A 12,620-nucleotide genomic window follows, 5' to 3' on the forward strand; every position below is an offset into this window, starting at 1 on the left:
GGACCTGAAGCCCCAAAAACGTGGTCATTTCCCCAAGAGAACTCATCTCAAAATGCTTCTTCATCACCGCTTCAAACTCCTTGCAAAGTTGCTGGCTTGTCGACCCAAAAATGATGTCATCCACATAAATTTGAACGAGAATTTGATCTGGACCAACATGCTTGAGAAATAAGGTTTGATCAATGGTGCCTCGGGAATAGCCGTGATTGAGCAAATGCTGAGTAAGAGTAGCATACCAAGCTCGGGGAGCTTGATGCAATCCATACAAAGCTTTGTCTAACTTGTAAACATGGTTTGGAAGAGATGAAATAACAAACGAGAAACCGGAGCATAAACTTCTGTATAGTCAAGACCCTCAACCTGTCGAAACCCTCGAACCACCAATCTTGCCTTGTTGCGCACAATGACACCTGAATCGTCTTGTTTATTTCGAAATACCCAATGAGTATCCAGAGATTTCTTTCCTTTTGGTAGTTCCACCAATTTCCAGACTTCGAGTTTCTCAAATTGATTTAATTCATCATGCATGGCTTCAACCCAGCTGGGCTCATTCAGAGCCATTTCAACTGATTTAGGTTCTATTCGAGATATGAAGCAAGAGTAAAGACATGTATTTACATCCCCACTTTTACTTCTCGTTTGAACCCCGTCGCCCAGCTGACCAATGACGTTATCTATTGGATGATCTCGCTGAATGCGTGAAGGGATCTGATAACTAATATCATTGACCGAAACAGGAAGATTATGAATGTTAACCGCTCCATCATTTGTTGTTTGGTCTGTAGAGGATGAACAAGATTCGTTAGAAGAATCCGCAACAAACTCTTCTACAATATTTTCTGGAAGAAAAAGTTCCATCAAAGTTGAAGTTACAGCGGAAATCTCATGATTCATGAACACTTTTTCTATTGGAGTTAAGGGAGTAGCAATGGCATCAGGAGAAGGTTGTTGAGGAGATTCAGAAGATTCAAAAAGAGTAGGAGGTATCGAGGGAGGATTAGTAGAAATCAATGGAGGTCGATAAACGACTTCATCTTCTTCGTCATCACTAGGAATCTTCGAATTGGAAGTATATCCTTCTTGATTATCTGAAGACACATTGAATGATTTGAAAAGAGATGAGTAGTCAAACAACCAGTCAGGACCCACTCTAGCATCTGTCTCATTTTCCTCAAGCCAACGAACATCAAATGATTCTACAATATGTTTAGTCTTCTTATTGTAAATCTTGTACGCAGTTCGAGCAGCATATCCAACAAAATAACAGTCATCGGCTTTGGCATTGAATTTGGGATTGGATTCCAAGTGGAGAAGAGTGCAAGGGCAGCCAAAAACTCTGAAATGACTGACAGATGGCTTGTGTCCAAATAGAATCTCATACGGTGTCTTCATCCTGGCTTTGTTGATTAGCACACGATTTTGAACATAACAAGCAGTGTGAATCGCCTCTGCCTAGAAGAATATAGGAAGCTTGGAATCACAGAGCATCGTCCTTGCGGCATCTTTTACAGTTCGATTCCGATGTTCGGCAACCCCGTTTAGTTGAGGTGTTCGAACAGAGCTGAATTGATGCACAATCCCTTTCTCAGCGCAAAAATGATCAAGAACAGCGTTCTTGAACTCTGTTCCATTATCAGTACACAACGCTTTCACTTGATTGTTAGTTTGATTTTCGATCATCACAATGAATCTTTTGATAAGGTTAGGAATTTCTGCTTTGTTAGACAGAAAGAAAACCCAAGTGAAACGAGAGTAATCATCTATCACAACGAGGCAGAAAGAGTTGCGATTGATGCTCAAAACATTAGCCGAACCAGATAAATTCATATGCAATAACTCGAGCACATGACTTATGGAGTTTATCTGTTTTGGAAACTGTGGTTTTCGATGATGTTTTCCATGGGCACACGAAACACACTTCTCAAAAGTAATGAAATCTTTGATTGGTAGCCCACGAACGAATTCGTTCCTCGCAAGCCGATTCAGGTTCTTTGCATTCGCTTGACCGAGATGACGATGCCATAACATCGCATTTTGTTCAGAAGCTTTGGAGAAGAGACGCGTGACATCATCAGGGAAATTGCTATTCATGTCCATAATGTAGGCATTTCCATCCCATTTAGATCTTAGAAGAATCCAATCGTCAGGGATAATAATGTCAAGTTTTAAGATCAGACATTCCTTATCTGTGAAATGAGTAGAGTAGCCCTTGTCGCATATCTGGGATACACTCAGCAAGCTGTGCTTCAGTTCCGGAGCAAAGTTAACATTCTCAAAATTCAACACTTCATTAGACACAATACCTCTTTGAGTAATTTTTCCACCCTCTCCGCCCACAAAAGAAACATATCCCCCATTAAAAGTTTGAATTTCGTGCAACTGGGATATGTCTCCAGTCATGTGCCAGGAGCAGCCGATGTCGACATACCAAGGTCTGGCGACATTCCTTCGCAACTGTCCCTGCACGACGAATGGAATTATTTAGTTTTGGGAACCCAGGTCATCACAATCCTGGGTTGACTTTTTCCTTTTACAAGTTTTTCATTTGATTCTTTCTTTGCTTTTGAATTGGAGAGTAATGGAGATTGATCTGAAAAAAGATTTTGGAATCCATTGAAAGTTAGGTTTCAAAAATTTGTGAGTTTGCTTTGAACTGGTGGATCTCTTATTTGAATAGTTAGAAGATCCTGTCCTGCTCTTTGACAAATTTTACTTAGGCTTCACCTGATTTGACTTTGGCAAACTTCTGTTGTTTTTACAAAAAACCTGTTTATTCTTTTGAAATCTTTTGAAGTTTTTGTTTAAAGTTGTATTCAAATCTCCATTTCTAGAATGAGTTTTGGGAATTTTCCTAGTCAAGGATCGTCCCCGAAATTCATTCTCCACTCTTTTTGTTGTATGAGATACAAACATCCGGTTCATGCAATTTCTTGCAATGTGTCCAACAGTGCCACAGTTAAAACAAATTTGTTTGTTATCAGAAACTTTGGCACTGTTGTTGTCATAGTTGTTCTTAGCTTTTCCATTTCTAACACAATTACACTTGCAAGATCCATCATAGAATTTAGTAACAGATGTGTTAGATGCAAAGACATGTAAATCAGATTTAGCAGTTTGATCAGAAACAACACTATTAGAATCATTTTCAGACTGAAATAAAATACCACCCGACACAAAAACATTTGTGTTTGATTTTGACACAGACTCATGACTGACACCAGACTCAATCACAACATTATTTGACTCAAAAGTTTCAGCAGCATGCTCCCCCTGGACTATTGATATATCTGCACTTGAAGCAAAAACATTATTATTCAAAGTCTCATAACTAGACTGTATTTCCTGCTCAGAAGCTGACTTTTCGTACACCATGCAAGGTTCTTTGTCAATTTCTTCTTGAGATGGAGGAATAGCAGTATAGTTGTGATTGAATGGAGGAGGGACACTCTCATAACCTAATCCAACTTTTATTTGATTACCATGAGTGATATCTCTCCAGTGTAATTAACCTTCGATTAATTTTGCAATCTTTTCACTTGACCCATCGTCTTTTTTGAAATTAAATTCAGCTTTTTCAAAACAATTTTTCAATGTGTCAAGTTCCATGGTTACATCAGCAAGTTTTCTTTTGAGATGATCATAGTTCTCGCATTTGTTGCTGTAATCCTCTTGCAATTTTTTAAAATCTTTTATTTTATTTTCTAATTGAGTTTTTAAGGGCTTTTGATTTTTCCTAAGAGTATATCCCTCATATTTCAAGTCCTCGTTCTCTCTCTTGATTAATTCAATTTGATCTATCAAAAACTTAACAATTTTAATACAAGATTGAGAACAACCGAATTCACTGACCTCAGATTTGACCGGTTCAGGAGTGGTCTGAACAATGAATGCAAACTGCAAATTCATCATTTCCTCCTCTGGATCTGTTTCCATTTTTTTATTTGCATCCTTGACTTGAGCAAGATTTTCCTTTTCAGGTTCTGAAATGTTTAGGGCCTGAACTTGATCTTCCCAGTTGAACGATTGAGCTACCATTGCCATGTTTGCAAACTGATTGTTTGAAGATGAGCCTCTTTTGTTGTTGTGAACGTACGTTACTGGCACCATGGTTCTTTCAGAGTTTTCTCGCTGACTTGGTTTTGGACATTCCCTCGCAAAGTGTCCTGGTTCATGACATTTATAACAACGCAACTTTCCTTTGCTAAAACCCATTTTTTTATCTGAATTTACACCCCAGTTGTTCTTTCCAGTCTTTTTTGAGAATTGTTTAGCCCTGAATACTACCATTGCCATTTGCCAAGTAATATCCATCTCTTCCACGTCTTCAGGATGAATTTGATCAAGATCCATGAATGAAAGTTGTGGAGAGAGCTCTCCAACAACAAAGGCATTGTAGCAGTGCACCAACCCAGTAGCTAAAGCCATATTATCCTCCTTTTCTTTTGCAAATGAGCTTTGCGAACCAATTCCATGAGATTGAATTAAAACATCTATGGAAGGACTAACACTAGAACCAGCTTGAGATATGGTTTGAGGGATTTGAGTTTGTTGCATGTTAGGTATGATGTATGGTATGTTTTGACGGACTGTATGAGGTTGAACTTAAGGAACCTGGATTTGAGTATTTTGAAGAGTGGTGAAGCTTGAAAAAGCGGTGTTGTTATTTTGAAGTCCAAGATTGGCCGTAGAGTATGAATTAACATGATTGATTTCTCTTTGTTTGTCATCAAGATCGCAAGCTTTGATGATTGCCATTATCTCAGACAGGCTTAAACGATTCAGATCTTTTGTCTTTTTAATCACTGAGACATTCATGTCCCATGACTTTGGAAGAGAATTTAGTAACTTCTTGTTGATTTCAGATGTAGTAACCATCACTCCTGCGGAACTCATTTCAGTGGTTAGTGTGATAAATCTTTGCAATTGATTTTCCAATGTTTCTCCCAATACGTAGTTAAACATGTTGAATTTTTGTCGGAGCATGTCTTGTCGACTTTGCTTCAAGTCTTCATTTCCTTCATAAACTTCTATGAGTGCTTCCCATAATGCTTTTGCTAATGTATACTCACGAAATCCTTGTGCTATTTTCGGAGACAATGCCATTGTCAGTGTGGCAAGAGCCTTTTCCTGTTCTTCAACTCGTTCAAAATCATCATCAGTGTAGTTTTCAACTTGTTTGTCAATTATCGTTCCATCTTCTAAAGTAGAAGTAATCCGAATTGGTCCTCTCAAAATGCTTCTCCAAATTTTGAAATCCTTCATTTTGATGTATTTTTCAATCCGATATTTCCATTTAGGAAATCCTTCAGCTGATAGCAATCTAGGAATGCGAGTAGTTGTTCCCATTATTGCATCCAAATCTTGATGAACAATCAAGTTTTGAGATTCCATTTTAGTAATTTCAAACTGCACACTAAAACTCTTAAACACACACTCCTTAACCGCACACACTTATCCAGCCGCACACTGAATTGAGCCGCACACACAAATCTACCTGCACACTAAACCTGCAATCACTTCAACCGCACACACCTTCAACCACACACTCCTTCAACCACACACTCCTTCAACCGCACACACCTACCTTAAAAACAAACCTTGAAAGTCAGCAACAAACCTTCAACAGTTGGCAGCAAACACTCAAAAAGCAACTTCAATTGATACCAAATTGACTCTGATACGAATTGTAAGTCCCCAAAATTAAGGAGCCAATTTAGTAATCAATGAATTTAATTGCTATTAGATTTAGATTGAGAAGAAAAAGAAATGGAATCAAGCATGCACACATTTATATCATATAAATATCAGGTACCCCTTGGGAAAAACACACACATACGTCACCGACTTCTAGCCAAAAAGTACAGACTGACACACCTCAGTTGCTATTTATAGTACTCCTCCTACCAGCACAAGAGTGTGCAGCCAAGCACATGTGTGCGGCCGCACACACATGTGTGGCAGCACACATAGTGTGCGGCCGCACACACGTGTGTGGCAGCACACATTACATGACTATAAACAAAACACTAAAAATGACTCAATTAACTATACAAAATGATGCCTAGCTCAAACCACAAATTATGTTCTTTCAATATGAAATCTTTGGGTCCTCACGCCGTAGGGCTTATCATGCAGAACCAGAAAGGAAAAGTTATTTTTCAAGGAAAGTATCCTCTAGAGAAGTTTGGAAAGTTCGCCGAATTGAATGAATCTTCAGAATCCTATGAATCCTCTGACTAGGCGTCTTCTGAGCCTGCATCTTCTGAGAAATCATCTCCAAAGGACACTATTATTACTATATCTGATGATGAGAATACTACAAAGGAAGATACTCCTACTCTTGAAGCTCATGTGGTAGAAGAACATAGTTTAATATCTACTTGTTTGATGACCTTGATAATGATTTTGCAGCTTCTCTTGCTAGTAGTGCTACTTTTGTGACGATATTGCAGCTTCTCTTGCTAGTAGTGCTACTTTTGTGACGAATGAGAACCTTGACACGATTTTTAACAATGTTGATGAAGTTGTTCCCCCAACAATAGAGACAAGGGAGTCTAATGAAGTTCTTGAAACTGCACCTCCTACTTCTAACCAAATGGCGAATACTTCCACTCCAATGGAGATAGTTATAGGATTTCCTCCTCCTGTTTCTGTTTCTCCTATTATAGAGCCATTTGTGAGTGATCTCACATCAACACAGACCAGTGAACGCCCGTTGAAAAGAAGAAGAATGGATCCAAGGTAGAGTGATCTAATTACAAATCTTGTTAGTGGCCTTCTGGTACCACTTACCACTACTCCCAATCTTACTACATCCAAGCTTTTTACTGTGGGTCCAGACACCACTTTTGAAGTTGGTGGATCCTTTATTCCACTAGGGTTTTCTCCTCCTCGATCTGACCACGATGACGCTTCTCTAAGATTAGCCATTCATTTGGCTGAGGAGCAATTTTTTATGCCTCCCCCACACGGTAAGGGTATTTTTATTGGGGATGGCAGTTCTGGAGAAGACAATCTCACTATCCCTATGTTGCAGAAGGAGATATCGGTGCTTAGTCAGAAGATCATTGAGCTTGACATTCGTGTTTCAGATCTTCAAGTTAAAAATACAAAGCTTAATGTTCAAGTCTCTAAACTTCAATATTACAATTCAAAGCCAGGTGTACAAGTAGCTGATCTTCTTAAGGACAAAGATCTAAAGTCGAAGCAGATTTCTGATCTTCAAGATCATTTGAATATTTTGACTTCAAGCTATTTTGAGCTAAATAAGAAGCTTGAGGAAGACTTCGGTGATAAATATGAAACGTCTGCTGATGAATAAAAAATTAATCTACATGCTCAAGCCTTTCCAGTTTCCATGCCAACTGGTCAGACATCAGGGGTTGTTGATCGTTTTGAAGATGAGCCTCCTCAAGCCCATCATGTCTCAGCAATAAATCTCTATGCACAGGAGGAAGCAGCTAAGAAGGGGCAACTCCTGTTTAAAAGAAACCCTAACCAGAATGCTTCTTGGGATGAATCTGCAATTACAGTGACTGATCTTGAGGTTGTTCGATTCAGAGATACATTCGGCGATAGATCGGGAATTGTTTCTTGGGGATTTCATGATCCTCACAAGATGTAGATCGTGCTAAGAAAGAGTGGCAACTCTGAGCTCTACAAAGATAGTCATGATTTCAACTCATGGACTAGGGTCGATCTGATAGAATTGTCACGAGCTCCTTTTTCAAATCTGAAAAACAATCCACAGGCGACCCAGTTTAAGCACTTCCTTGAAGATCAGGTTAAAAAGGGGTTTCTTGCCATGAAAACTGTTGAGTCCGTTATGTTGGAGCATCCTGATATTATTGATCCTAAAACTGATAAACCTCTGCAAATTGTGATGTGGCCTGCAACCAAGCAGGTTAAACAGTTCCCTATGCTTCAGAACTGTCAAGATGGATCTCTATGCTCAATGGAGTGTTGGGTTTTCAATGAGATTACATAAGATGTTGTAATCAAGCTCAAGAATGGATGTATCTGACTCTATAACCGAAGAGATTTGTTACAAATCTGCAAATGGGACATTCATCACCTAAGCAATTTTCAGATATTGGTTGCGGGGGATACTTTTGAGGATACTACGAAGGTATATACGACCATGGTGGCTGAGATTCTTAATAAGCGAATGTGGAATGAGGAAATGGGGAAAGCGGACATTATGGTGGTCAATAAGGGTTAAACTCAAGCTAGCACCAAACCAAGGGGGAGATTGAAAGGCCCAATTAGTGGTTTGGTCTAGGCTTTGCATTGTAATAGTGGTTTTGTATAGATAGAGTATTTTGGTAGGTTTGGAGATCATTTACGGTATTGTAATGAGTTTACGGCCGTAAACACCTTACGGTCTTAAACTCCTTTCGGTCGTAGTTCCCTATAAATAGAGGGTTAGCCAGTCGTGTTTAGTTGTTGATGCCTTATTGTTCACGGTCGTACATCAAGTTGTACCAGATGTTTTCAGCAATAGAACGTGTGCAATCTTGATTTCTTTTCTTTTATTCTCTTATTCTCGTTTCTGTGATTGTTTTTGATATTGATCACTGCTAAGATCTATTCCCAGGACCTTACATTAATTCCTCTATGTGAGTCGTTATAACCATGCTAATTAATAACAAATTTTCTTGTCTTGGTGTTGTTGAACGACGATGGAAAATAGAATAAGGATTTTGATCACCCTATATTGATGTAGTCTAACTGTAGAGAACAACTCAGGTGTGGGGTGTCATCCCCATATAGATCTATACAAAAACCCCCGCTCTCTCCCTCCAAGAGACACTTGTTATAACTAGATGTTACGATCGTATACACTTTAGGTGTCAACTGATGCGTCTCACTACATCCTTAATCGAATTTTACGAGAAGAGAAACATATAAAACTCATTATGGGCCCAACGACCATGTAAGCGAATCATGGAGGCTCAATAAACACGTAAATCATTTTCAGGCCCAAAAGGGATGAGATTATATAACATGGGCCCAAAATATATGTAAAAGGATAACTAAAGCCCATTTCACATGTAAGGTATTTACAGGCCCAAGTAGTATGCAAATAGTATCCAAGGTCCGTTGCGTATATAAATAGCATTCAAGACCTATCAAGCATGTAAATGGGCCACTAAGGACCAATAATCATGAAAATGACAAAATTTGCCCGTTTGTTGTTATTTTTGCTAGTATTAGCCAAATTATTTACTAAAATAGCATAAAAAGCCCTTTTTTTTTTGAAAAAATGACATTTTTGGCCCAATAAGCCAAAAATTTACAATTAAGGCCCAATGTTAATAAAAATAACACCATTGTCCCTATTTTGGACAAAACTTGTATTTATGGCTAGTTTTTGGTAAAAATAATATTTTAACTCATATTTGTCAAAAATATCATTTTTGTCAAAAATATCATTTTTGGCTTGATTTTTTTGAAAATATACATTTTCGGCCCATTTATAGAAAATTTCATCTTTTTGGCCCAAATGTTCATAATTTCGCAACTTTGACCCCTTTTTAACAAAAATTTTCATTTTTTACACAACATTCTTGAAAATGACAATTTAACCCACAAACGACCAAAAATTACGATTTTTGGGCCCAAAACCATGAGAAGCCAAAATAAAGCCCATTTATAAAAATATTTACATTTTCGGTCCCTAGAAGGTTTCAAATGTCGAGTTTAGCCATTGTTTAGAAAAAATTTCCTTTTGAACCACATACTAGCCGAGAGTTACAAAAGCAACCCATTTTTTGTCGTTTTTGTCATTTTTAGCCCGTTTCATGAAGTTTTCTTAGATTCAAGTATTCTTGATGTATTTTAAACCTTTTTCTCGTGAGATATGTTGAAAATAGTGTTATGTTATACCAATATCATCATCTTTTTAGTGGATCTTTTAATTCATGCATACACACATAGATCTACACATAACAACTTGAATTTATCCCCCAAAACAAAGTTAAAAAACAAAAATATGGGGTATAAACTCACTTTACTTTAATATTTCCGTTTTTTAGGGAGGAAATGAGAAGATCTCGGCCCTAGCAAGCTTCTTGAGAAGGTTTTCACACCCTAAAATGTTCTAAGAAACATGATTCATGAAAAACATGGGTGTAAGAGAGTGATTGAGTTTAAAAATGAAGTATATCAACTTGGATTTGTAAGATCTTACCACAATGTGAAGCTTGAAGTGATTCTCTTAAAGATCCTCCTTATACCTACGATTTTCTTGAGAGAAGAATGGTAGAAAAGTATTGAGAGAATAAGTGTTGATCTTGAAATGTGAGAGAGGTTACAGAATAAGAGAGACAGGATGAGAGATCGAGTGAGAGATAAGAGAGAAGAAAAGTTAACTTCAGTAGAGAGTGATGTGAGAGTTGCATGGATACATGCACTATTACAGGGATATCCAATATGTATTAATGAGGTGTCACCTCCCCCCCCCTGTAACATCCCGAAATTCAGGTATATTTATCTAACCCTTCTTCCTTTCCAAGTTGTCAAGTTTAGCCCCTAAAGAAAAACAATTGTGTCATTAAGTACGTTGGGTGTACTGAGGAGAATGATGCGCGTACCCATACGCTTGCAATGGACACAGACCCGGTTGGGTACTCTGGGCGTACCTAAGGTTACGTCGGGCGTAACTGGCATAGATGCAAAACCCTAATTGTGGCATGTGCACTACAAAAGGAATGTTATGGCCTTATCCTTAGCCACCATTTCAGAGAGTGAAACCCTATGAGAGACCTACCCTTCATTCTTAGCTTGGGTGTGTGTTCTAAAGCTTGATAGTGCCATTTCTATGTGGTGAAGGAGAAGAAGAGGCCATTATAGGAGCTAGAAGTTGGTGGACAATAGTAAATAAGAGTTCTATAGAGGTTAGAGCTTCTTTTAGAGGTAAAAAGCTCAAGGCTTTCCTTGTTATTTTTATTTGCACTTCTTGGACCAATTTTTTGGGTTTTTGGTCCCAAGTTGGAGACTTTATGAGTAAAAGGCCTCCATAATCTTAGATATGCCATATTTCAGAGTAATCTGAGTCGTACGTTCATTAAAATCCAATCTTAGACATGAATATTAAGTCATGCATGAGATATTGGCTAAATGAGGAAAGAGGAAAGTTGTTTAGAGTGATTGGTGACCTTTACAACCATGAAAAGGCTTAAAGGTTTCGACTTTATGGATTAAGTGACCTTAGAGGAGTCAGATCTAAAGTTTGAGTATGGGTCTTAACCGTTTAAGACCAAAATATGGAATGCATGAAACCGAGACTTACGTTAGGTGTAAATCTCACTACACACAGCATAAGGGTCTTAGACCCCGTTTCTGCATCGCCGGAGTACGCCCTGCATAAAAGGGCTGTTACACGCAGAGTACTACCCCCTTGTTGACTTTTGTTGAGTTTTAGGGTTTTAGTCAACATTTGGACTTTTGGGTCAAGGAGGGGTAAAATGGTCTTTTACCCTTATATAGGATTGTAGAAAAGGATTTAATCTAGCCTTTGAGAGCCATTATTTATTTGAGGATATTGTGTATGTGATTAGGTGAGGGCGAGATCAGTATATTCGTGTGCGAGATTATCCGAGCTACCCGATGTGAGTCTTCTCACTATACTTTACATAGAGTGGTAATTAGAGTTATGTGACAGCGTATCTTGTATGCTCTATGTATGATAGGATTCCATGTGATTTGTTCTATGTATGATTCAAAGTTTACAGAGTTAGGACCGGAAGGTCCACATAGTTAGGAGCGGAAGGTCCACGGAGTTAGGACCATAGGGTCCACAAAGTTATGGGACTGGAGGGTGCCACTAAGACACATTGACCAGAGGGTAAAAAAGAGTTATAGCCTCGAGTGGCTAATATGTGTTTTATGTGGTATTTTGGGGAACCCACTAAGCATTTATGCTTACAGTGTTATGTGTTATGTGTTTCAAGTACTAGTGACGATCGCGGGATAGCACCGGCATGATCCGTACACATAGACAGAGGATTTTATTTGTGATATTTTGTAACAACCCATTATTTGAAGTCAGTAAAAATCGAGTCCGGTAACCTCTTTGAGAAAGGAATTAGAATATCATCGAAAAATGAAGTATTCAAAAACTCTATTTGGAGTACACTATGTGGTAGGTATCGTCTTAAGGTTTCCAAACATATAAATAACACCTTCTCGGGGATATAAAGAACGTCAAAAACGGAGTTCGTATGAAGGAGATATGAATTTTTGAAGTTTGATAAATAATTTATATATAATTTTTATTAAAAATTCGGTATTATCCGAAGGGGAGTCAGCCTAGGGCCGTAGTACGCGCCGCGTACCCTCGTACGCCCCGCGTACTCGAGTCCACGGCCTCGGATCGTCCACGTCGCCCCTATGCGATCTACCCCCTCCCCGTCCCGTCCGAAGCACTGCAGTCGAGGATGCGGTCAGCAGTGACGTCCCGTACGCGCCGCGTACGCATGCTTCTCAGCCCCCTATAAATAGCATGCGAGGGTTCTCGGGAAAATGGCTCATTCTCTCTCCTTTTTCTTGCGTTTTACCTCGTTTTCCGTGCTCGCACTACCCCGAAGCCCTGGTCATGTTGTGCAAGTCCCGAAGGT

General features: G+C 38.8%; 1 protein-coding gene across 1 annotated transcript; it reads right to left on the reverse strand.

Annotated features, from left to right (window-relative positions):
• Positions 1-4,602: 4,602 nt before the first annotated feature.
• Positions 4,603-5,391, reverse strand: LOC145040445 (uncharacterized). Its single transcript, XM_078988371.1, has one exon. It carries the CDS (start codon positions 5,389-5,391, stop codon positions 4,603-4,605), a length of 789 nt encoding a protein of 262 aa, XP_078844497.1.
• Positions 5,392-12,620: the final 7,229 nt, after the last annotated feature.

This window comes from Lactuca saligna, chromosome 4, assembly GCF_052625555.1.
Source record: "Lactuca saligna cultivar CGN05327 chromosome 4, ASM5262555v1, whole genome shotgun sequence".
Classification (NCBI taxonomy): Eukaryota; Viridiplantae; Streptophyta; class Magnoliopsida; order Asterales; family Asteraceae; genus Lactuca; species Lactuca saligna.

Excerpts from the sequence above, each read along its gene's own strand:
- LOC145040445 (XM_078988371.1), bottom strand. The coding sequence starts at position 5,391 with ATGGAATCTCAAAACTTGATTGTTCATCAAGATTTGGATGCAATAATG.